Raw genomic sequence first — 22,238 nt, 5'->3', positions numbered from 1 at the left:
CTTCAGCTTTGGCTCAGACAAGAAACTTCTGTGCATTCAACATAGACAAATGTCAGTAATACCCAAACTAAATGGGCAGAACCTAGCCTATCAGAAAATCCAGTCCCTTGAGAGGTGGAGTCCAAGCAGCTTCCAGCAGCAACTAGAGACTGTAGACAGTCAGGATTGCAATGCCAACATCAGGATTTCTTCTGTCAAAGTCCCTGGCAATACTTAATTTTAACATATAACGGGAAATCCATCAGACTCAGGAAGCTTTATTTATAAACACTACTAAAAAATATATTATGAAATCTATAATACAGTTTTTCAGTGGATCTAAGCACTTGTTCTAGTGAGTGGAAAACGCAGACATTCACTGAAGTGAAGGACAGATGCATGGTAGCTAAAACTCCACAGAATAATCTGCAAATCTATGGGTATATATTAGCAAGAGAATAAACACTCCCCTCCAACTTCTGACAAAACTGAAAACATGGAAACAAAGATGTTAGTTAAACAACCCCCTTCTGGAAGAATGCTAATTAACTTTTATAGGTTACATTTTCTTGATATACCGAAATCAAAATGACACAGCCATTTGTTTTCCCTGGCAAAGTCATGCACATCACTGATTATTCAGGTTTTGAAAACTGTGTATAATACATACTACCACCTACACAACAGCACAACGCTGACATTTCAGCACAGAACATGTTGAAGCAGTATTTCTGTACTGGAAAAAAGAACAACTAACAAAGACGTTTCCTAGAAGGTATCCATCGAAGAGAAGAGAATAATGTATAAAACATGTGCCTTTTCTTGAGAGCCTGAGGTTACAGATGCCTTTTACACCACATCATGTTCCCAACATAACAAATCTGGCAGAAGCGCCAGGTTGAAAAAAGGGAAAGCAATTTCATTTTGATTTTGTGGAAGAAAAAAGGCTTACCAACATTTTGCAGTATTTTTCACATGGCAGAGTACATTTAGGGGAATTATAAAAAAAGTTTCTTGAATGCCTTTGTTTCATATTCTTTCTTACTTTAAAAATGTATTAATTATAGCAGTCACCACTTTAAACAAGCCAAGATGAAATGACTGTATTCTTTATATTACATCAACTACCTTCAGTTACTCCTGTTTATGGAGGGCCTTTACTTTTCATATATGAGACAGTCCAAGTGATCTTACCCAATGAGGTCTACTCAGACAGCTCTATAATTACTCAGAAAAAAAAAAAAAATCACAAAGAGTTTCCTTCTTTACTAAGAGCAAGGGAGGTGTTTCTTCCTCTACAGGAAACAGACACACTGGTCATCACTCAAATCCCTGCTGTATGTGGGTGACCTGAATGAAGTCAGTGAAGTTCATTAGTCCAGAACTGGTGCAAAGGACATGAAAAACAGGCAGTGCCCTCACAGCACTCCTGGCACTAGCACAAGGGTGGAGGACCAGCTATCCTTCCAAGGGAATGGTGCGTGCCAGCTGATCTCACACACAAAGCAGGAAAACAAGGTAGATGCCTCTGCACAGGAATCCCAAGTCCAGACTAACTCCTCACTGAACTCCTGACTTGCAATGACAGGTTAAAACTTCTGGTAATGCTGTATGGCTCTGGCTGGAGCTGAAGTTTTCCATGAACTTTAGCTGTGAACACTCAGCATTTATATTTCAGTGAGACCTTGTCTAAATAACAGTGATTTGAGCCCAATGTGGCCACATCACTGCAAGCACACAGAGAAAACAACCTACAGGTATAGAGCCTCAGCGTGCTCAACCACAGATTACAGGGTTTAGAGGTACCAATACAGCATACATATAACAACAGGCATCCAATACTGCCATAGCTACAGCAGCCCAGGCACACTGGGGCTTCAAATCACAAATTTAAAGAAAGACAAAGACTGATAGCAATTTGGTTCCACTAACACTTTTTTTATTAAGAGAAAAAATAGGAAAAGGAAAAGAAGCAACCTCAGAAGAAGATTGGACATGAATTCAGTAAGAAGCGTACTTTCAACACATCAGTGTGGAAAAAAAACAGACTTTAAAGAGTTGGGTTTTGCTTCCAGCTTCAGCTGCCAGGTTCAGCCAAAGATATCCAGGTACCTGAATTGATGACAAATGGTAATTGACACTAAAGGAAACAGCAACCAATATAAATCAGTCTAAAGAAAAACAGAGATCCTTTTCTTTTAAAAGCTAGGGAGGCTGTAGGCTGCTGACAAGACCTAAGATATTATTTAAAAGATACATATCAAGAAACTTTCATCAAATTAGCTAAGTTTAAATTTTGACATCAAACAGTACACACAGTGAAGTGAATATAAAGTTAACTTGAAAATAAGTGCCTAAAATAGTATCTTCAGTAGAATTAAAGGAAAATTACTAAGCTACAAGCATCCATAACCACTGAACAACTGAGGTTGGAAGGGGCCTTTGGAGGACACCTGCTCTGACCCCCAAAATGCATCACTTGTGGTTAATTTGTATGGTAAGATTGTAGTAATATAACGATTTATTATTGTTATGGTAAGATTTGAATCTGGTAGTAATCAAAAGATTCTTGAGGTTTCTACTCTACCTTTCTCTTCTAATGAAGAGAAAAAAAGCCATCTTTGTTTTTAAAAGTTTTATCAGTTATTATACCTAAATTTAAACTACCTCCCTTACATTTTTACTTTTCCATCATATACAGGCAATTATCTTCCAATTTGGTTATACCCCTCATTAATTTAGAAAAACTGCCTATCCAAAAAATGAATGATTTTAAAGTTGAAGTAGAAGCTACTAATTCAGAACTGACCCCAGGATTAGGAAAAATGATACTCTGGATGCTACAGAAAATAACAGAGAAGAAGGACTTAGTCTCTTCATGATCATAACTGAATAAATATGATAGTTGATGAGGCAAATGCCCTAAAACAATTAATTAAATAAATGAACTCAGTATAGCTACGTCTGAGGGGTGGGACAAGGATTGCTTCCTAGGTACTTGGTCCTGTCATACTCAGTGTAGGGTGGGATTTCCCCTAGCCTCCCTTCCTTCTCCCCTCATATCTGGCTTCTGTGGGAAGGAACTCACATTTCACAACAGAAAAAGACCATTGTTTTTACTAACCACAATACTTTTTTTATTTTTTTCATACTAGAAGGAACTATCTTGTACAAAAGCAGCAGGAATAAAATCTTGAAATTTCATTGATAACAAACCGCAGTCAGGTCTCTGCAGCTGCAGGCTACCAAGAAAGCTTTACAAGTAACAACTTTCTAAGAGATTTGGGATGGATTTTGTTAAAGTATTATTACCTCAGTTTCCAGACAAACAAAATAAACAAATAAAAATATTAATAACGTCATAAAATCTCTGAGGCTCAAAATCTACTCCATCAATTTTAGTGACTATGTGATGAGTTTTATCACCCCAACTGCAGAAAATTCATGTACTATGTGGTCCACTGCCAGAAGACAGACATCCTTGACTGTGTTCTGGATCTTACTGCTTACTAATGAAAAAAGGCTATGAAGGCTTAATCTCTTCAGCACTGAAACAGAATACTGTTGCTTTGTATAGATCAATAGAATTATGAAAGGAGCTTAAGATTAAGATTGCTTTTAAAACATTAGTATCCCATTGGATAACATTGTATTGGACTTTTCAGCGGATACGGTTAAGCAGAAGCTTGCCAGTTTATGGAAAGAAAAATAAATGGATGGGTTTTGCAGTTGCAAGCGCAAAAGACGAGCATGCAAACTCCAGCTAGCCACACACAACTGCTGGCATTACAGACCCAGCAAGATTTACGAGAGACAAATAGCTCAAGTGTTAGGAATGTGATGAAAAGTTTGCCTCATAATCAGGGCCACGTGGCCAGTCTGGATTCATGGCATCCACACAATTCAAATACATGTAGTATTTTATATGAAAATAAAACTAGAATCAGTCCAAGCCTTTGGAACAGCCAGCCATCACGGACATGGAAGTGAAAGTTCTATTTTTAAATAACCTCAGTTACCAACCAAAAAGTGGTCTCATTATCCACAGACTTTTAGGAAACTAAATTTGCATTCCAGATTCTGAAATTTAAACCCTTCAGGAACTGATGAATAAAGGCTTTTTTACTGTATCAAAATTGAGCTTTGATATTCTATTCAGAGCATAAAATTAATACCATTTTTTTCCCTGTGAACACTAAGGTGACGAAATACTATCATATATTCTATATTGTACTATCAAACCAGAAATTCACATTTGTCTCAGTAAGAATGTGCTAATCTGCAAAAAAAAAAAAAAAACAAACAAGCAAACAAAAAAACAAACAAAAGCAAACAAACAAACAAACAAACAAAAAAAACACAAACCTTGAGCTTCTGCTCAACTTAGCAGCACCAATCCCACTAAAATCAGAAGCTATTCAAAGGCTTAAAATCAAGCCCTTGCTTCAGCAATTAATTGACTGAATCACATCTTAAGGGAATTCTTAAGAAACCCAACTAAACTTGCAAGCATTATCCCTAACGTCTTAGAGATGGTGAAGATGAGCTCCAGCAGAAGCAAAGAGCTTGTGCATGGTCAGGTTAGCATCAAGCTTTACAATCCTTCTCTATAGTTTGGCCTGCCCTACTCATCAGTAAATGCCACATGAGTAAACACGTCTAGAGCAGACCCACTGAAGTGGTTCCTCAAATAGCATCAGCTACCACAGCAATCCCTCCGCCTCCAGGTATTACTGCAACTGCCCCAGGGCTTCTGCAAGCCCAGCTGGGTTGGTAAGAAATGGGAGATAAGGGATGAATCACACTCCTTTCTAATACAACCAGGCTGGCAAAACCTGGTGCTTAAAATGGAACTGAGAAATTCAGTGTCTGGCTCTTCCAAAAGGATCCATGTCTATTTTCTTCTTGCAAAACAAAAATGCAAACCTTCTTGTGTTACAAAATCCAAAGCCCTTTCTTGATGGAAACGGGATCACAGATGAGACCTCTGTTCCCTTTTCAACAACTAAAAGCATTAGGATCTGCTGTGATTTTGAACAGGCAGATTTTTGCAAAATTACTTCAGTTGATACTGATGTGCTGTGAAGCACAAAAATGGTAGATTTACAAGCATAACCTACAGAAGAGATTACTTCATTTGGCTACATGATAAAGCTGCGGTTATTGTAGAAACTGTATGATGTAAACCCAAATCTAAGTTAAAATCCTGGACTTGCCGAAATTAACACAAATCCTCAAATGTCTCAAGTAAAGACGAAAAGTCATGTTGAACACTGTCTACAATAACATAAAGTCTTATAATGTTTTCACTTGTTAACTGCTTTAACATGTCATAAAATGAAATTAACACGATTACAGACCTAAAGGTTAGAAAATGTCATGTATAGTAGATACTTCATAGGGTGGAAGATAAGCACAGGAAAAAAGAAAAAAACAAACAAACAAACAAACAAAAAAAAAAAGAAGAAATAAATTTAACTAAACAAAGAAAATGCTAGATTGAATGACAGAAAAGCTGCCATAAAAATGAAGGAAGACTTAAACCCACTAATTTTTACTCTGTCTGAAACTGTTTAAAATCGGTTTGATCAGCCAGTCAAGAAGATTAGGCTGGTGTCATGGCGATGACAGAATTATATAAATGAAGAGAACAGTGACTGCTCTAATCCCTTCCCTGGATGAAAGAAGGAGTCCTACAGAAGACAGGTCTTCTAGAAAAGGCAAGAAGTTTTCAAGCTACTCTTGACGAAGTCAAAGCTAAGAAGGGACTACAGCACAGCTTCAAGGCAAAGTTTCAAGCTAGACAAAAAAAAATATATATATGTATGTGTATCTTTATTTAGTATAAATGTTGAGAAATTCATAAATATATATAATTAAAAATTCAGTAGCTCAGTAACTCCATCAGGATGGAACATCAATTTCTTCAAAAGACAGAGCACAGGCCTCTCTGGGACTCAGTGAGGCAGTCCAATCCAGGTATGTTCAAGTAACAGCTGCCATCTCATGCTTGGGGATCAAAATTCATTCAATCCTATTTTCTTAGAACATTCATAAAACCTAATACCATCCTCTTGCTGAAAATATCAATATGGTCCTGGGTGAATGCTTAGGTTGCTAAGTATGTTGAGCAAGGCTTGGGGAAGAAGACAGATACCAATGGATAACTGGGGAGCTAGCAAGAGCCTTTGGGAAGGACAAAATGTTGAAGTCTCTTCCTCTTAGATCTGCAGAAGCTGCAGGCTCCCGGTAGTGAGCTGAGCTACAGGGAAGTGATGACACAAGGATGAAGTAGGATGGAGAGAGTGGCCACAGACATACAACAGGACAGGAAGCAAGTTGAAACTTCACTTCCTGCTGTACGCAGACCTAATTTTCAGTCCCAATTTTCTTTTTCCTTCTCTCTACTTCTGACTGGAGATGCATCGTGGCCCTGCTTGTGGGTTTCATCTGGTCAACTGAGAAACAAATCCTAGACAAGAAGATCAGAGGGCAAATAAAGGGCAATTAGAGGCAGTGGACATTAAGGAATACAGCTATGTTGAGGATCCAGGTGGAATTGCCAGGTGACTTACCAACAAAAGTGCTTAATTTTTTTATTGTCATTTTGTCTACGGAAAATCCCCTTACAGGTTCCAGTGTGATAAATGCAATTAGCAAAACCCACTCAAATGAAACAAAGAAGGGTCTCATTAGCCTAGCTTACCCCCTGAGCTGAGCAATGGGAATTGATGAGGACAGTTCCTATTCACTGAAGTGCATTTTGTGAACAGTAAAAAGGAAAAACTGAGAAATCAGGGGAAAAAAATCAACCTAATACCTAGTGGCAAAAGGGATGATATAAAATACAAAGCTTGCTGAAGAAGCACGAAGTGATAAACACAGACATCATCCTTTCCTGACATAAATCCAGCATTACCCACAAGCCAACCTCCGCCGTCAGGTTACAGTGATTATCAGCTGAATTGCAGTAGGGCCCAAGGACCTCATTTGTATTACAGAATCCAACTGTACTGGTTGCTTTCTATATACAAAGATGTTTTGAGAAATTTAGCATGCAAAGTCATGTTTATTGTGGCTGCCCTGACCAGTCCAACCTTAGGAAATGCAATAGATGGCCATTTCCTGCACTGGCTTGCAGTACAACTTGTACTTCAGCAGAAAATTAACTGGTCTGACCCTTCGACAGTCCTGAGAAATGAACTGACTGCCAGGAACAGGACAGACTTTCCTTGTTGCCTTTAAGGTGAAAAAATCCATATTTGCTACAAATAGTAAAAAGAAGTATTCAGCAGGGCTGAATCTCTAGCTATATCTGGTTGGAGTGGCTGGGCCTAAATAGGATACCAGAGGTACACGTGGTTAACAGTGGCAAGAGCAGGGATTTTGTCATCCAGAACCTTTGTTCCTGTCTCCTGAGAAAAGCTAAGGGAGATGGCCTTGTCCTGCACAGGTGGGAATCTCAGGGAAGCCTTTACTTCGAAGTCACCATCATCATAGTGCTTGTGGGGACTTCCATCTTCCTGCTATCTCTAACATTACAGTCCTGCTCTGAAAACAGAGCCAGTTGTGAAGTCTTTAATTCAATTACTACTGAAGGACCTGTACCTCTACAGGATTTTCTTAATATTGCCAATTCTCTGAAAATATATAGCTATAAGCATACTTTTTTTTTTTTTTTCACTTGGTCTGATGATAGAAACAATCAGACATTTCAAATCAGCACATTATATTTATGCTGAAAACAGTTAAAACATGAAAAATCTTCCGGGGCTTTTACTTTGATAAAATGAACCTTAGTGGTACAGTTTGAGTTGCATTATCCCTCACATTTCTATTGTATACAGTGCACTATATACAGTGCATTTCAGCCTCTGGAAATGTTAAAATAGATTTTGAAGGTATGATATTGCACATATTCTTGGCTCCTAAACGATAGTCTCAGAGGCATCATTAATAACAAAATACACTGAAACAGTGCACAAAACAAACAAGATTTTTAATGCTTAAGCAAAAAAATGAAGCATTAGTTCATCTGGTCCCGTCTGAACTGTTTTTATAGCCCCAGTTAAGAAAACTGACTGTTCATCTCCCTTTCTCCAAAACAAACAAGCAAGCGCTCAGCGCAGAAACCACAGAGCAGCAGCAGGCAGTGTGGGTGCATTGGTTCATACACATGTTTTGTAGGGTGAGGAGAAAGAATAGCCAGAAATCTTTAATAAGCTGTTAATGTGTCGGAGTAGCTTGCCAGCACCTTTAAACAAGAATCACAGTAAAAAATACCAAATAACTATTTGCAACAACAGTATACAGTACTTTGAACAGGAGATGGCCTTATTAGTTTTGGGTGCCATCTTAGGCTATCTTTCATCATTTTAATTTAAACCCTTTCAGCCTTTAAAAGGACACACCATCCCCTCACGAGACTGAGTTCACCCACTTTTCCTCAAGCAAAGACAGATTAACCAGCAAAGCAAACTACAAGTTGAGCGCTGGCCTGTTGATCGCTCAGAGGTCTTTCAGGAGGATATCTCCTGATATGCAGGACATCTTTCCACAGTTCAGTTTAGCTGTTGCAAGAGACATGGCAGTGGCCTAGGTTATGTAGGGAATGATGCTGGATGGATCCTAATAACTGCGTTTTATTTGAAGTCTCTTTCTGAGGGCAAAACACGAAAGTATGTCCTGCTTCTCCAAGTGAGATCACAAACCCAAACTTTTGTTTGAGCCGAACAGATTCTCAGCATTGTCAGCTTTAAATTCTCAGCAGGGGAGAGACATTCACAGCTTTATTTTGAAGTCTTCATAACAACAGGTTTTTAAGGCTCTAAATGTATTATGCCCGATGTGGTTCTACCCAAGGAAGTCCACAGGTTAAGAAATCATCCTCTCATACGGTGGCAACATCAAGTGGGATCTAGCAGCATTTTCACTACACTGGATACAAGAAACTAAACAGCTTACAGGAAAAAAAAAAATTGACTCATTCACATATGCAAGATTTCTTTTCTTGAAGCTTAATTACCATTTTTTCTATCTTGAAGCAGCAATGCCAGAAATTCAGCTGTCTGTTCAACCACAACCCAGACATTGTGGAAGCAGCTGTTTCCCAAGCCACTGAGCACTGACACAGGCAAACTCTCCAGTCCTGCTGTGAACAACTCTGTGTCGCTCCTTAGTAGTGACGGATAATTTAACCTGGCTTCAAAGAATATTTTGTGCAAGCTGCTAGGAAACAAAATCCAAATCTCCCTCACCCAGTCCTCAGAAGGAGTCCCCGCTCTGAACCCTCCTTGCTGCACCTCAGGGCCTGTAAATTGATACCCACCAGTCACACACACTCCACTGGCAACTGTTACTGAAAAGCCCCAACATTTCCCCATGCAATCGTTTTTCCTCCCTGTTTTACCCAAATATCAGTTCTGCAGGTTCATCATATTTTACAGTTGGTTCTTGGATGACTCCTGAACTGAGAGACACTTTCACTTCTTGTACAGCTAACACAGCTGCTCCTTTTTAAAAGGGGAATGCATACAAGGATTGGAGTGCAGGGCCTGGCAGCGTGCCTCACCCTCCTCAGCTGTACGGCTTGGAAATTTGCTATTTAAGCAAATGCTTATCATGCTGAATACTAACCTAGATATTTGGAAATATTAAAAAAAAAAAAAATCCCATCAAAAAAAACAAAACAAAAAACCACACACATGAAGTTTTCAAAAGGGATAAGTAAGGAACACATAGTCCACTGGAAACATTTTACAGATAGTAGTACCTACCGAAACAAAAGCAAACCTTCCAGGCACTTTGCTTGTCTTAATAAAAGTATAAGTCTGAGATAAGTAAGTATCACAGATCAATTCCGGAACAACTGAAGGAAAAAATTATACCTTGTCATCAGCTCCACTGCTTGAGCTAGCTTCAGAGAAGCTTCCCAAATGCGAATCCCAAAGCTTCTAATTCTGAAAAACCAGCTGGAGAGAATTAGCATGGCTACGATCTACCATACAGTGAAGATGAGCTATTGTAACCTAAGAAACCATGCCAACACTGTAGAAAAAAACAGGAGCAGTACTTTCCAGCTACTGAAGCAATGACCAAATGCTACTGTAGCATCAGCTGAGCAGACCAGCAATGGAAGTGGCACAAAATCCCTTGGATGAGATACAAGAGGTTGCCCTTCCTTTGGTAAGCACCTTTCTTTGGTTAACCAGAATAAATAGATATGGGAGTATCTGAAAATACTAGCATTTTCCTTGGGGCCCTGTTACAAAGTTAAACACCATCTCATTAAAGTCTTCAGAGAGTACAGTGTTACACCATGACAAAGAGGCAAAACCACCCCTCTTCTGGCACTTATACAAAGGAAAAAAAAAAAAAAAAAAAAAAAAAGAGTACAAAAAGACTGAAATACTGACTTCTCAGGAACTTCATTTTAATCACAAGTTCCCTGTAATTTCTGTCTACTTTGCTTCAACAGCAATAGTTTCTCATGTTAAGGAATATGCAGGCTTTTTTTTTTTTTTTTTTAAAGCTAATTAATTTCAGAGCTAATAATTGCAGAATTTCTGCATTCTCATAGAAAATTGAAATGAAAGCATTTTTTAAGCACTTCATTACTTTAAAAAGTGATCAAAATATGCCAATTTTCTATGATCATTTTTTTTTCTATGTATCATTCAAAAATTTCCACATTTTGTTCAGTCTTGCTAGGTAAGTGATGCAAGAATTTGTAATGACCACTCAGGAAGTATCTGGGGACAGGCCTTTTGAGAAGCAAAGAGATGGGATGAGGAAAGAGCAGGCCATTAATGAGTTTGCTGGTTTTCTGGGGAGCCACAGGAAACTAGATAGGCAACCACACTCAGCAGTGCTCCCCTCTGTCTTAGCCATCAGTAGCAGATTGACTTGTTCTTCTTAGAACTACATGGGTGCAGAGGGAAGCTGTCACCAAGGAACATGAATAGCTGTGAAAAGCATGCATACACTCTCTGGCAGGCCCCTGGGATGCCATGGACCAGGAAGGAGATGCTTTTTCAGCCTCCTACTATGGCCATGACCCTGCAGAGTGCAGCACTGCAATCCAGGATTTCACCACAGGGCCAGGAAGGGACATTTGTGTTACTGACAGGACACTCTTCTCACAGCCCATTTTAACTTTATTGTGCTCATCTGTTCTTCCTTCACCTGTCTGTGAAGGGATAGAGCAGGCCACCCTGCCAGGACCCCACGCAATATTCCCCCAGATCAACAGAGACACATCCATTGCATTCAGCAAGAACCTCCAACTGCCAGGACTGTAGTATGAGAGAGAATATTCTTTCAGCACATTAGAATATTTCTTAGGAAACTACAAGATTAAATCACTAGAAGCACAACCATAGGGTTTTTTTGCTGATTTGAATTACGAATAGAAAGTACGAGCAGTTAAGAGGAAACAAGATATGTTCTATACGAGAGCCAAGATTTTTTTTCCTGACATGTGCCAAACAAGGAGAAGAAACAGAAGAATCTGGCACCATTAAAAACAGTTTGTGGAGAAAGGAACTGAATATCTACAGCCAAGCTCCATGTGGTTTGTAAAGAGGAAACTTTTGTTTTATGGGACTCTCAGTCAGCCAAAATTCTCCCAGACGGCGTGCAAATGGATATTAGCCTAAAATCCTACACGCATCTTGTAGAAGAATCAGTAAATGGTGGAGAAAGAAAAGGAACACTACTAAAGTTTTAAATCGGAATTCAAAATCTGCCTCATGGTTTAAAAAGTTAGTTTACCAGACAGCTATAATGTCATATATGGTAAGTTTGTTGGAAGGGAAACACAGTAAGTTAAAGCATGAAACTGTAAGTCGGGAAAATGAGTTCCAACCCTGGCTTCACTACCAAGTAGCTCTATAAAACTTGGATAAAAGAGAAAAAGGCTGCCAACTTAAATGTGAGATTTTCTTTAACTTCATATAGTATATTAACATTGCACTTATGCTGTTTCTTTTAGCTTCTATATTTCCCCCACTCCCTGGCATTACTACACACCAAGTTAAATGACTAGATAGAGGACTGAGAACAGCTAAATTACTTGACCAAAACAAGCCCTACCTAGTTTCTTAATCAAAGTACTGACTGGAGTAAAAAGAAAACAGAAAAATTAATATGGGACGGTAATTCTCAGAACTGAGCAAAACACTAAAGCAGCTGAAATGATCCAACAGCTTAGCTGAATATTGTGACAGAATGTGGCATTTCTGGCTTGAAGCAGTAACTAGAAGTTGTATTTCAGCATATAGGAGAACAGGAACGGGCAGGCAACAGCTCTTCGATACATGTTGAGTGCTTATACCCTGGAAGAATGTTTTTCATCAAGAGATTCTTCTCTGGCAACCATCGGAGTCCCGTGTCAAGCATTTGGCTACGTTATCCGTAAATCAAGAGGAAAGCACATTGACCTCTAGCTTACAGCTGGGGAACTAAGGCAGCTCCAGCAGGCAAGACTTCAAGCTCTGGAAGCATCCAAGTCCCTGAAACCCACTGAAGGCACTTCTCACTGGGGTAGGTAGAGGCCCAGGTAGCTCTGTGGGTCTGGGCTCCAGCCTGTCCTGCAGTAGCCAGAGAATGGAGCTTTCTAGGTGATATTACCAGGGATTATAACACATAAAGTGGAAACTTACGCTATGATGCTTGAGGGAGAAGTAGTTAGTATCTCCTGTAAGAGGCCCTCGGCAACCTGCTCTGGGTGGCCCTGGTTGAGTAGGGGAGTTGGACCAGATGACCTCCAGAGGTCCCTGTCAACCTCAACCATTCAGTAACTCAGTGATATGAGGATTAAGATTTGCCCCTTTCTGTCTTCCTTTCAGCTAAGATTTGCGAACTATTGTGCTTTCCTCCTCTAAATATAGTAGTGAGCCTGAATCAAATTTTTGAAGCAATCCATTCTGCACTCTGTATTTGCTTGGGTGCTCCTTGTATACCTTTAGGACTATCAGCTTGAAGGAGAAGCCCAAAGGTTATTTATTCAGTACTGTCTGTACGCTATGTGCATTTGTGTACAGTGCTCTAGATGGATGCTCCGTGCTTCATGTTGCACTGCAGTAATAAAAGAACTAAAAGCAACTTCTTTTAATTCTCGCACATTAATATTTTCTCCAAACAATAATGAACAGAAGAAAGCAAAATCAAGTGCTCAAAATAAATAAATAAATAAATAAATAAATATAGAGAGACAGAGAAATAAAGATAGTAGGAAAAGATTACTGGCATTTTTCACAAACACTGAAAGGAAAAACCACCATAAATGTAAAAAATAAATAAATAAATTGTATTTTAAGGAGAAACCTGAAGCTAGCAGTTCTTATAACCACTGAAAATATTTCCACACCAGTCCCTTACAGGATGGCATCTACTGATGAGTTCTGGATGCTAATCAAAACCAGACCAGGTACAAACTAAAGCAAAGAACCCCCCGACAAAGTAGGTCAAGAAAACTGGGAGGGAAGGGAAACTGTTGCTAGGTGGCAGTGTACCTTAAGCAAAGAACACTGTAAATCATAGATTATTGAAAAGTTCATGATCTGCTAAAGGAGGTGTCATCTTCAGTGTCATCTTCAAAGCCCTGGTTGGGAACAGAACCCAAAATGTACACGATATACAGACAATGTTTCAGAAGGCTGAGAAGTAGCACTGAACAAAAATAAGAAAACCTGTCTTGAGACATGCTATTATGCACTGCCTACACTATAATGGCTCTCCAGGTCTATTACTGCTGCAAGAGAGCTCAAAAGCCAGTGAACTGAGCCTTGTACATCTTGAGAAGACTATGGTTTTGCTTACGTCATTTTATTCAACCTTCACTAAACTCTTAACTGGAGACAAAAGCAGAGAAATAAGCTTGTACCGCAACTTGGCACAACAGTGAAGAGTAGACAGAAAACCTAAGTGTGCTGGTGAGAAATAAAGGTTTTTCAAGGTTATTTAAGAAACAGAACTCTTACTTTTCTGCCTTAAACAGTTTCACTCGTCAGTTCTAATCTTTTCAAAATGGAAACAGGTAAAAAACAGTCAATGAAATTTAATAAATGGAGGTTGTAAAAGTGCATTCAGTCTGCATGACGCCAACAAAGAGGATGGGGAAAAAGGCCAATGTAGAAGGCCAAGGTAAGAAAGGAGAGGCTACATTTTTATGGTATCCTTCTATCTGTCCTTCCTGATGTTCCCTCCAACAGAAAACTACCTTAACATATTGCCTAAATTAGCAGAAGTGGTAAAAAAGACAGGCTGATGACATCTTGTGAACTACAATTCGCTTGGTAAGAGAGCTGTTAGCAAGCTCACAGCTTGTCACAGAAAAGGATAAGATGTTCTTGAAGGCAAAGATAAAATCTATATTCTTTTCAACAATATCTATCTGGGTTCAAGAGAGCAATTTTTTGGAAAAAAAATTTAGGTGACTGTTACTGTATGGATTTGAGGTAATTTAGAAGATAGAATAAAAGAAATGAAAGGCACTTAGCTCTAACAAGGCTTTAAATCCATGACTAAGACCATAAGAAAATTATTTCTGAAAAATTTATCAAGTAATTCTTCTTATGTTAACTCTAATCTACTATACTTTTAAAGGTTTTTGTACGCCATATTCTGATTCTGAACATTAAAAACTGGTCAGAAGTAATATAATCGGAAAGCATGTGCCCTGTCTAATACAACATGGTGATTCCTGTATTGCTGTGTCTAATTCCTGTATTGCTGTGTCTGAACTGTTCATAATAATTAAAACACCTCCCATACTAACCTAAAGAGTTGCAGAGGGAATATTTTTTACAAAACATTTCCTCAGGGTAGCTCACACGAGACGTGTTAACTTGCAAGCATAAGCCTCACACTACTATTTCCAGGTTGGATCTGTATCTTTTTTATCTGGAAAACCTTGGGATGCAAACCTCACAACTACAGGAACCAATTTCAAAGGATAAATGGGGGTGCAACAGTCTTTGTTCTGCTTTTCTCCACTGTCCCTTTCCCCAAACCCAATGTGGTTCTTGTGGTCAGCCTGAGCTTCTTCTTCCTCCTAGTAATTTGAGGCCTCTGTAATGCAAGGAGGGAGTCACAGAGCATCACGGCCTTGTCCCCAAACTATTGGTTTTCAGTCACAGACACGCAATAAACTCTAGCAGCCAAAAATAAGCATCAACTTGAACAATAAAAAGTGGAATCCCTATATATGTCAGTAGGAGCCAACCCCTGTTGATCTCATGCGCGCTTCCCCGACTTCTACAGCGTTACTGCTGTAAGACGATCAGGAGTTGGCTTCACCTGCTGTTTCACCTCCCACTCCATAAGACTGTGCACAGCTAGTGGAAAAACAGTTTGAAAACAACAAAAAAGCAACATAAAGCTGGAGCTTAGTCATTTTATGAAGACAAAAGAGAATAATCTGCAGGCTAGGAAGTCATCAGGTTTTGCCATAGCAGAAATACTTTGGTGGGGGGTACACAGAAAGGAGTCTCTCTCTGGAGAAAGCACATTCCCCAGCAAACAACCGAAATACGCTTCTTTTCATTAACCAGTAAGAGGGAGATCTTTTTGTAGTGTGCAGAAGGCACTGAGCCTGATTTGACATTGAAGTTTAACTCAAAATAAAATTTTCTGTGATTAAGAAAACTTTTGTTCTACTTCTGTTTCTTCACCATCTGTGATATGAAACCTGGCAAAGACTCCAATTAGTTTCCTTTGTGTTATTACTGCCACTAGCACTCAAATGATAAACATTTATGCAAAAGGAAATTCCTCTGCCTTTCTTTGCTGTCTCTAAACGGTGGATGTAAATACTTTAATAAGAAAACCTGTACTGAACTCACCCTGAAATCTGGTAATGCCAGATAATGCCAACTGCACTACAGAAAAACACAATAGCAGGTTAAGTCAATACAATACTTCTTCTGACAACATCTTCTGTATGGCAACGAGTGCTCATAGCCTGAGTAAATGAAGCAGAAACACCCTGTGCCAAGAAAGGAGAAATCCTGCAACATCTGCTTAAGGAACATCAGGGGCTGATTTGGGGAGTTTTCTTCATTGGGACATACAAACCCCTGTTCTGCTCCTGGAAGGACAGCTTTAAGAGCCACAGAAGTGGTTCTGTTTCTCCGGAATTGTGACAGACAGAGTCATTATCCAGCAAAACAAACTTAACCCAACACTTAAGGATAAGGTGACACTTAGCTGTGTATATTTACTTCCTTAACCTCTTCATTTATATATACATCTATACACACATTTGACTACTGTAGCTATCCTAGCTGAAACCCATGCAATTGTTGTAGTACAGATGTTAAATTTGATTATTCTGCTAAAGTTTATCTTGGCACCTTAAGCACAAGACACAATCCAATATACAGTTTGTATGCTGGTACAAGCACACCAACATTAGGACAAGATATTCATCTTTAGAAGAACAGGTGAAGTAGCACCATTTTTTTTTTTCTAGTGTAGGCAAGCCCTGCAAAGCCAGAATTGTTCATCTTCTTTGTTCAAATGGGTTTGATCCATGTTCAATCAGGACTATAATCTATGACTTTGGCCCTTATTCATGCAGTAATTTGCCAAGTCTCCTTTCCATATGTCAACAGGTTTCCAATTGTTTTTTTGGATTCCCGAGTGGGAGGGCAGTAGCCCGGCCTGCTGCTGAATTTATTAGATTCATATAGGAGAAAGGGAAAGAAAACTGCCACATGGAGGAAACATGAGGATAGAGAAGCAGGTGTGAGCCAGACAAGCAACAGGAGACCTTAAACTTGCCCTAATCTGAGAAGCATGAACTAAAACTTATTCCCATTTTTAATATACTGCACACTTTAGCATGGCTGCTCTTACTGCAGATCAGAAGCAGCCAGGCTGCTGCCAAGCATCTCTCAAGACCATGCACAATTTCTTTTCTTTCCACATGCTTAAAAAAACACACACAAAAAACAAAAAAAAAAAAAACAAAAAAAAAAAACACCACCTTCCTGGAGCAGGATGGCACTTTAACATCAGCAGTTTATGCTGAGGCCTGTACTACACAGAGGTGAATGGGTTTTTCCATTTTTTATTTCCAGTTGCTTGCACACTGGTGGTTTGTATACTTGTTAGACAAACAGTTTGGGTTTTGGACAAATACTTTATTAATCAAACGACAGTTTGGTTTTCTGGGCAAAACAGCATGCCTTCTTGCTGAGGCCTCCCGTATAATTTCATTCTGGTGTGGAACAAATGTCCTAACAATTTTGCTATAGGCTTCACATGGATGACTTCAAAAACTCTGCAGCCACAAGGGTGAAGAAAATATGAAAATAGGCTCCTCAACCCTTTTTGCCCACCATCTACATCTGCCTGAAAACTCCACAGTAAATGCTCTGCCTACTTCCATTTCCAAAAATGCAACCTATTACAACTCGACTAGAATTTCTACTAATAACAGGCACAGTTTTATAATGCAGCTGAGTCAGTATACCAGCTTCTAACCCCAAAATTACACCTCTTGCAGACTGCCCTGACCACGTCTCACTCCTCCTCTGCTGACCTTGTTTAAGGACCGAAACTTAAAGAAAATTCAGTTATTAAAAAAGATGACGATTAAATAGTTTGTGTTGGTTTAACTTGCAGAATGAGGTCTCAGGGGCTCAGAGGCAGGGAGGAACGATGTGGCCAGCAGCAGCCGCCTATGTGGTCAGCTGGGCTGAGACACGGAGCTGCGTCCTAAGCAAACCTACCAAGTAGCTTGTGTTACAAGAAGACCCCACTCAACCACTTGCATAGATGTCTTCTCTGCACACTTATGGGATGGATCGGTCCCTCTACCTCAAATCATTTTAATAAGGGCTCCAAAGCAGATGTCATGGACAGAATCCATACCTGTTACATTCAGTGGCCTTCTGAGCCCAAAGCGAGAAATTTCGCTCATTACTACACACGGTCCCAAAGTTACACTCGTTGGTCTAAAAGCTGTCAGACTGACTTTCTGACTGCTTTTAAGGGATTAATAGAGCAATTTCTTTCTTGTACTTGCATGCCTACTACACCCATGCCTTCCAAAACTTTTAGTGATCAGAAAAAACAGCTGTATATTACCGAAGAATTAAATCTGTTTGTGATGCATTTTATTATGGGATTAAAAAAGAGAAGCATAGTGGTCCCTCCCCTTCTCCACTCCTCCTCCACCGAGCCTTTACACCCGTTTCTCCCCCAGCTGCTGGAGATGCTGAGGAGCGTCAACCTGGGGAAAGCTCACGGCGTGCAAGGAAAGGGGCACTGCACGGAGAGGGGCATTGTTCAGAAACAGGCAGGCCCGTTTCCCCCTCCAAAAAAACCAAACATCTTTAGCCTGCCTAGGCTTAAACTTAAAGCCGAAGCCAGCCGCTACCAGCTCTCCGCCCCCCGCCCACCGAGCCGGGCGCCGCCAGCACGGCGCACCTTGGACCCGGGTGCGGAGGTCGGGGAGCGCCGCGCACAGCCCCTCCGCCCGCCCCGCGCCTCCGCTCCCCGCGGGGGGCACGGCAGCGGCCGCCGGCCCCTCCGCCCCCTCCCCGGTACCTTTTCCTCCTGCAGAGCACGCAGACGGCCCAGAGGAGCAGGGCGGCGGCGGCGGCCGCCCCGCCGCAGGCGCCGAGCGGCAGCGCCTCGGGGCCCATCGCCTCCGCTGGGGCCGCGGAGGGAAAGTTTCGCCCGTCCTCCTGCTCCGTGCCGGAGCGGAGCGCGGCCGGCCGGCCCTCCCCGCCCACCAGCGAGCCCGGGGGGCCGGGTTTGGCTGCTCCGAGCTGAACTTGGCGAGCGGGGCCCGCGGCGAGCCGGCCGGCTCCTCCCCGGGGAGCGCCCCGCGGCGGGGGGGGTCGCGCCCGCCCGCCCCCGGCCTCGGGGCTGCCGCCGGCACCGGGAAGCAGCCGGCACGGGACGACCCCGGAGGGACCCCGGAGGGAACCCGGAGGGGGCTCGGGACCTCCCGAAGCCCGGCCTCGGGTGTCTGTGGCGGGGGCTCAGCGCCCGCCGGGCCCCCTGGGCTCGCAGTGCTGGGCTGGTGCGGGGAGTGGGGCTGGTAGGTGTTTAACTTCTGCTTGTTTTGGGGTAGAAACAACTGATTTGTGTGTAAAAGAACAAAACAACCCGCCTCGCAGGCTCGTGAAACCTAGCCCGAGGCAGGATAACCAAAGTGACTCTGATGCTGTGCTGTGTGAGCAGCCAGGGCTGATCCCCAGCGTAGCACGGCCAGTTCTCCCAGTCCTTCCAGTCCCACGCTGCCAGCATCTTGCGGAAAGAGACCAGAGGACAGGCCCCAAATTTGAGGCAACTGAGAGATCCCCAGCTTGAGGAAGCACAATGGGGCGAGGTGGAGTGGGGCAGAAGGCCAGAGTGCTGGGTGCTACAGGGCAAGTGAGCAAAATGGCAGGGTCAGAGCAGCCTGGCAGCCTTCCTGCAGTCTGTCAGAAGGTACGTTCAGAAGCACAGATAGGATATGAGATAGTATTTGCAGTTTGGTCTCCTTTGGAGATACTCAAAACCCGCCCTGATGTGATCCTGTGATCATGCTCCAGGTGAGTGTACTATTGCAGGGGGGCCGGACTAGATGATCTCTGGAGGTTCCTCCCAGCCTCAACCATCCTCTGATCCTGTGAATGCTGACAAGACAGAAGTTAGCATACCTTGCTCATTCTCAGTTTCACAGAGTATTACAAATTACAAAGTGTTTCACAATATTTGGTGATTTATTTATTCGTTGCTTTTTGGAAGCATCACATACAACTCAGCTTTCTGAGTTGCTCTGTTTTAAGTTTTCTGCCAATTGCAGAGACCCAAGTGTATCTCAGTAAATAAAGTGATTTGGCCAAAGAAAGCTTCCTTGACTTTAGCATAGTTCATCAGTTTTGGAGGCCTGGTTCATATGTGACATCTTGTATTGGGAAAACTTTGTGTCTTACTCCTCAAACAATCCTGTTAATTTCAGTGAAATAGTCAAAAATAGTCATTCTATATTCAGGGCAACTATGATTAATATGCCTTGCATTTGAAGTGTCATAAAGTCTGGACACTGCTGCTTAAAACAATCAACTGTTCTTCCTGTGATCAAAGAACAGACACCCCTGTTGTGCAATACAATGCAGTCAGAGAAACCATAAGAGAAAATAACGTTTTACTACTAGCTTCTTAGGGCTTTTTGCAGGAACTCTGAAATCCCCAGCTTGGGAATCCCAATGGGTTTCTTAGCTACTTATCCTGTTAATTCTTGTGAAACTAGTAATTCAGAACTGAAAGGCCTTGCACAGTAAGAAATTACAGAGTCAGGTTATGCAGGGTGAACTAGTACTCACTTCACAAGTGACTTATGCTGTGAAAATTCAGTGTTTTACTTCAGTATAGTGAGAAATGTGTTCACTTACAAGTAAATAGCTAGGGCAGCTAGAATAATCCCTTATCCAGATTCAAAACAACATAAAGATTGCTGGGGTCCTGGCAGAGGGCATGAAGAGGTTTGCGAAACCTTTTTTTTTTATTTGCACTGTTTATATTTGCCAAAAGTTACTATCTCAGATCAATTGCAGATGAAAAACAAACAAGAAAAAACACGCCACCAGCAAAGCACCACGAGCAAGATTATTTACAAGATTATTAGCAAGATTAAATACAGGGAATACAACCTGAAAGCTTTAAAGCACCCTTAAGTGCTGTGTACTCTTCTGTATCAACCTCTTGAAAAACCCAAGAGGACAGATTAATTTCTCCTCTACTAGTACAGGAATCTCAAAGTATTAGAAGCCCAAAACTGTTGGAAGTTTGGTGTCTTACAGTGATGGACTATCTCAACGCAGATCCAGCTGGATGACATTTGCATACAAAATGCACAATTTAAATTGTGATAGACGTGTCTGTACATACTGGCATCTCAGCTAACTGCATAAGGAAGGTTAGGCTGAACAGTCCCCTTTAACGTAGCTGTAGCAGAAAAGAGGAAATGTGTTTCATGTTCAAGAGGTACAAGCTCAGTCTTACAGTGATACAGCCTTGGACTGAAAAATTACTCTTAAGAACCAGAAGGATTTTCAGTTTCAGGCTATCGTGAGATCTTTATGGAGCTCTAACTGCAGCATGGTCATAAACAGGGAGAAAGAATGTAAATGCTGTTATATTTGGGGAAGAGTAATGTTACTGTCCATCTGAATACAGCTGTGTCCAGTTGTTATTCTTACTCCTTGAGTGTAATTGCTGTTCCATGACAGTGATATTGGCTCCTTGGCAAGCAGCAAAATTTCTTCAAGAGCAGTCCCCAGGCTTATAAAGCTGCTAGAAACAACTGCAGTCTAGAGAGAGGGGAAGCCATCTGCAAATATATACTGGGGCGGGGGGAATGGGGGTGGGAGAGGTGGAGAATTCATAAAATAATCCTTGAGGTCTGTTCACTTCAGAGACACCTAAGATTTCAGTAGGTTCTTAATACTCTGGTAGTAAGCCTAGATGGATCATGGATAGATGCTCAGTTACATTTCTCCTGTTTAAATTGTGAACATTCTGTACATATGCTACAGTTCAAAATGCATACTGTGTGTATGTTTCATACTGCCAATGTTGTAAGATGATATAGATCATATTTTTTTGTCTTATGAAAATGCAGAAGACTCAAAATAAACTTAGAACAGTATATACTGCAATCTGTACTGTATGTTACACATCACAGTGTGATTTTGCTATATGCAGCACATGGACAAATGCCTGTTCTACTGGGTAGCTTTTGTGTGCACAGGGATTTAAACTACCAGGCTCAGACAAGAGCAGATTTTGCATCATTGAAGCACCACTGAGATATGTGTTATAAGCAATGGCAGGAACAAGGCTTATTTTTCCGGTTGTTCAGTGCTACTCATTCTGAGGCTATTTTCACCACCTTACAGCTTTGTTCTGCTGTAAGCGTGGCAGTTGCAATATTGCAAGTCCATTCTTGTCTTCAGTATAAATGCATATGAGGTATTTCAGCCAAAACAATCTATGTATTTCTTTGGAAAATGCTAAGGAAAAATGCCTGCGTTAACATTGTTAGTGATTTTGAGAAAATGCAGTGGTATCAGACTTTGAAACAGGGTCAACAAATTAACCTCTGTGTCAGAGATAAGCTATCCAAATTTATTTAGGTTGTAAGCCACACAAGAAGAGAGGTTTTGTGTACTCTTTAGCAGCTTGCTGGACTTTTGGTGCATAATTCTGTGAAGATGCCACTGGAACTGGGTCTGCTTCCTGCTCTCAGCTCAGCA

At 41.1% G+C, this 22,238-nt stretch overlaps 1 protein-coding gene across 1 annotated transcript in view; it reads right to left on the bottom strand.

Annotated features, from left to right (window-relative positions):
- The window catches only part of CYP7B1 (cytochrome P450 family 7 subfamily B member 1), a 122,470-nt gene extending 103,717 nt beyond the window's left edge, over positions 1-18,753 (bottom strand). The window contains exon 1 of the mRNA XM_027452287.3: positions 18,538-18,753. Within this exon, the coding sequence (XP_027308088.1) occupies positions 18,538-18,635 (98 nt within the window). The 5' untranslated portion in view covers positions 18,636-18,753. The remainder of the gene's footprint in view (positions 1-18,537) is intronic.
- Between the last annotated feature and the right edge of the window lie 3,485 nt (positions 18,754-22,238).

The sequence above is a fragment of the Anas platyrhynchos genome, chromosome 2 (assembly GCF_047663525.1).
Source record: "Anas platyrhynchos isolate ZD024472 breed Pekin duck chromosome 2, IASCAAS_PekinDuck_T2T, whole genome shotgun sequence".
NCBI classification, from domain to species: Eukaryota; Metazoa; Chordata; class Aves; order Anseriformes; family Anatidae; genus Anas; species Anas platyrhynchos.
The sequence above is the reverse complement of the archived record's forward strand: the minus strand, read 5'-3'. Positions and strand labels throughout refer to the sequence as shown.